Source organism: Eurypyga helias, unplaced genomic scaffold (genome assembly GCF_000690775.1).
Source record: "Eurypyga helias isolate BGI_N326 unplaced genomic scaffold, ASM69077v1 scaffold12351, whole genome shotgun sequence".
NCBI lineage: Eukaryota > Metazoa > Chordata > Aves > Eurypygiformes > Eurypygidae > Eurypyga > Eurypyga helias.
The window spans coordinates 113,411-116,884 of record NW_010231711.1 but is presented as its reverse complement, the minus strand read 5'-3'; the positions used below and the strand labels follow the sequence as shown (position 1 = coordinate 116,884).

General features: G+C 39.6%; 1 protein-coding gene across 1 annotated transcript in view; it reads left to right on the top strand.

Moving 5' to 3' along the window:
• The window catches only part of MYO16 (myosin XVI), a 283,911-nt gene that overhangs the window by 232,513 nt on the left and 47,924 nt on the right, over positions 1-3,474 (top strand). Inside the window, exon 28 of the mRNA XM_010161190.1 lies at positions 3,285-3,381. Coding sequence (XP_010159492.1) covers positions 3,285-3,381 — 97 coding nt within the window. The remainder of the gene's footprint in view (positions 1-3,284; positions 3,382-3,474) is intronic.

The following is a 3,474-nucleotide window of genomic DNA, read 5'->3' as shown; positions in this document are numbered from 1 at the left end:
GGAAAGAGGCAGAAATTGGGCAAAAGCAAATGATTTGGCATAGGTCTGAGACAGAGAAAGAGAAAAAGGCTCCAATGTGATGTAGAAGGTTTGTGGAAAGGAAAAGTGGAATATAAAGAAAAAATTTAATCAGAATAGAAGAATGTGATTCTATTAAGTATTTGCATCCAGGCTTTGGTTGTCTAAGAGCTACTCAGATACAAATGGTAATTATAATAACTACGTGATAATTTAATTACAGTTAACCATATGAATAATAATTCAATTATTCTTATAGCAGAATTCTGTGTTTAAGTGAATGTGAGCAAGAAGATGGAGCATTTAGTAGCCAGAACTACTAATATGGAAAACTCAATATGTGTTTTGACAAGATGGATGGAAAAAATAGTTTCTGATGAGCAGTTATTAAAGAATTTGCAGGGTTTAGTGACAGAGTGGACGTGGTAGGAGGAGTCAAGGTGGAGTTCTGGTGTCGTGGAATATGAAAATAGGGATGAAAATAGAATATTTGTTGGAAATAGAGGAGGAAACGGACATGGTTTACTGGGAAAATGTTAAAAGTTTACTGGTTCATGATACTCAGATTAAAAAAAGACAGCCAAATTTAAACTGAAGAAGAAAGTGGTTGACCTCTTTTTGTGGGGACAAGAAGAAATATTAGCAAGCCCTGGGAAAGAAGCGGATTCCGGAACATATGATGGTCATCTTGATTATAGACCAGTTGATAAACCAGTTGGAGAAAGTCCAGAGGAGGCCACGAAGATGCTCAGAGGGCTGGAGCACCTCTGCTATGGGGACAGGCTGAGAGAGTTGGGCTTGTTCAGCCTGGAGAAGAGAAGGCTCCGGGGAGACCTTATAGCACCTTCTAGTACCTGAAGGGGCTACAAGGAAGCTGGGGGGGACTTTTTATAAGGGCCTGCAGTGACAGGACAAGGGGTAATGGGTTTAAATTGAAAGTGGGGAGGTTTAGATTGGATATCAGGAAGAAGCTCTTCCCAGAGAGGGTGGTGAGGCACTGGAACAGGCTGCCCAGAGAAGCTGTGGATGCCCCATCCCTGGAAGTGTTCAAGGCCAGGCTGGATGAGGCTTTGAGCAACCTGGTCTAGTGGAAGGTGTCCCTGCCCATGGCAGGGGGGTTGGAACTAGATGGTCTTTAAGGTCCCTTCCAACCCAAACAATTCTATGATTCTGTGATCTTCACAGATGGAAGTCAGAGTGCTAAGAAAACCAGGCAAAGAGAAAATTTTAAAATCACAGGAGGAGAAGTGAAAGCTTTTGTTGGAAGTCACCGGTCAAGAAAATGAGCGTGAGAGTATGTCCCTAAGAGCAGAGTATGAGAGCACAATGAGATCTCACTGAGATTGCCTCAGATGAACATGAAGTTAAAAATTGGAAGGCAACACTCAAAGTAATCTATTAACTAAATATGATGACATCAATTTACAAAGGCAGCTACCATGGAATAATAACTTCAGTTTGTAAGCAGCAGGATTATTCTAGAATTGATGGTCTGAACAGAGGATCTACTCTGGAATTTCTAGTATTTCTATAGCTGTACAGTTTTCTAAACTAGCTGTTCCCAACATTTTCCACTATGCAAAGAAAGCCTGTTCCCTATTTATGAGTTTCTACAATGGGAAGACAAGTAAACTGTGTTTTTTATCACCTTGCCTTCAGACACTGTAATAACACGAAAAGGCCTATTTTATTGGGAAAAGAGATACTAATGGGAAAAAAAAATCTAGAAAGCATCCTAATTTTGCCGTTTGAGCACATCTGATTTTAACCAAAAGAATAACAGTTGCGCCATCATTGTCTGTCACCTCAAACTTCGGAATTAGACTTTTTAAAACACTTGGTTCAAAATAGTTTCTCTCCAAGGTAGAGAGGAGCAAGGCCAAGGGACAAAAATGTGCCTCAGTCATTTCTGAAATTTGTTAGTGGAGTTTATCATGGTACATATGTCCTGGCTTTCCTTAGTTCGTCACTACTAGTGATGTACATCGGACAGTACTCTCTGGACTGAAAACGTGTTGAAAAGGTGTGTAAATATTCCTGCCAATCGATACCTGTCTCCCAGATCCATACTCTACAGTGGAGCAGGATGATACAGTGAGAAGAGAATGGGCTGGTGAGCTGCAAACAGGATTTGGAATGAATTTCTGAGATTTCTTTCAAACTTGTGTTAATTAATCAGTGTGCCTATTAGCCATACAAAATTAATAGCTAGACTGAAGCTATAATCTTCACTGGATAGCACAGTTCTCTGATACTGGTTCTATATTTCTTTATCTAAGAAATGAAAGGACATTTCTTACAGAACTCCTGAGAGAAGAAAATGGTGTAAGGAAAGCCATTATTTACCCATTTTTTAGTTACTTACTGTTTTTAGAGTAGCTAGGTTGTGTGTGGTTTCGGTTTTTTTAAGGCTATTAGAAAGGAATGCTTTTGAAGATTATACAGAAAAGGATTTCCAAGGATTGTTTCAGCATGTTCAGAAGGTATCAAAATGAAGGTGTTTTCTTTTGGTTTAACTAGCTGATTCTTTCTGTAAAGGGGAAGCGTGTCTAATGATTAAGACCCTCGAGCTAGGTGAGTTAAACCAAGCAACTAGTCAGCATCAGAATAAGCTCATGTGCTCAGTCAGTATTTAGGAGATTGTTTTTCACAAATGACTCCTCCTGTCGCTGATTTCTTGGGCTTGATTCTAAAAGGAGACTGACAGCACAGCTTCAGCAGGCAAGACTAGGAACTAGGAGTCATAATTTCACTGTAGGAACCATTCTCACTAATGGCAGAGGGTTTTTCCCCATCCTCCAACCTGTGCTAAATTATCCAAGTTCCACAGATGACAGCTATTTGTTACCATTTTGTGCTCCATGTGTGTTTATGGCTTGTCACCTTCCTCCTTGCCCATATTCCCCTGTTCCATAAAAGCTAAACCTTGTTTTCTATTACGTTGTCTAACACATTAGTGTAATTACATTCAAAATGCTTCTTTTTTCCCAGCCTGTATTACCTTGAAGATTGTAATATTTGTCCTGGATGTTTTTGGAACTGAGGGGGGACTGAATGTCTGACAGCTTGCTCATCCTTTCCAAATACATCTTTTATTGAACCAAGTGATACTACCTCTCTATACAAGTATTGGCATTGTACTGTTCTTAAATTGCAGATCTCATCCCAACCCTTAGCTGGATTGTATGCATGCTCTCATTATTTACCTGTCATCATTTTGGCCTTTTTTCTTGATGCTAAAGGTTTCCCTGCTGTTTGTATTCTAGATAGGAGTCCGAAAAGTGTTTCTTAAGTACTGGCAAGCTGACCATCTCAATGATTTGTGCCTTCAACTTCAGAAGAAAATTATAACCTGCCAGAAAGGTAACAATTACAGAACAAGTATTCCTGAGCTGTCGCTTTGTACACTGAGCAGAATATTGCATAATGGAAAAAAATTCTTCTCACTCCTTGAAT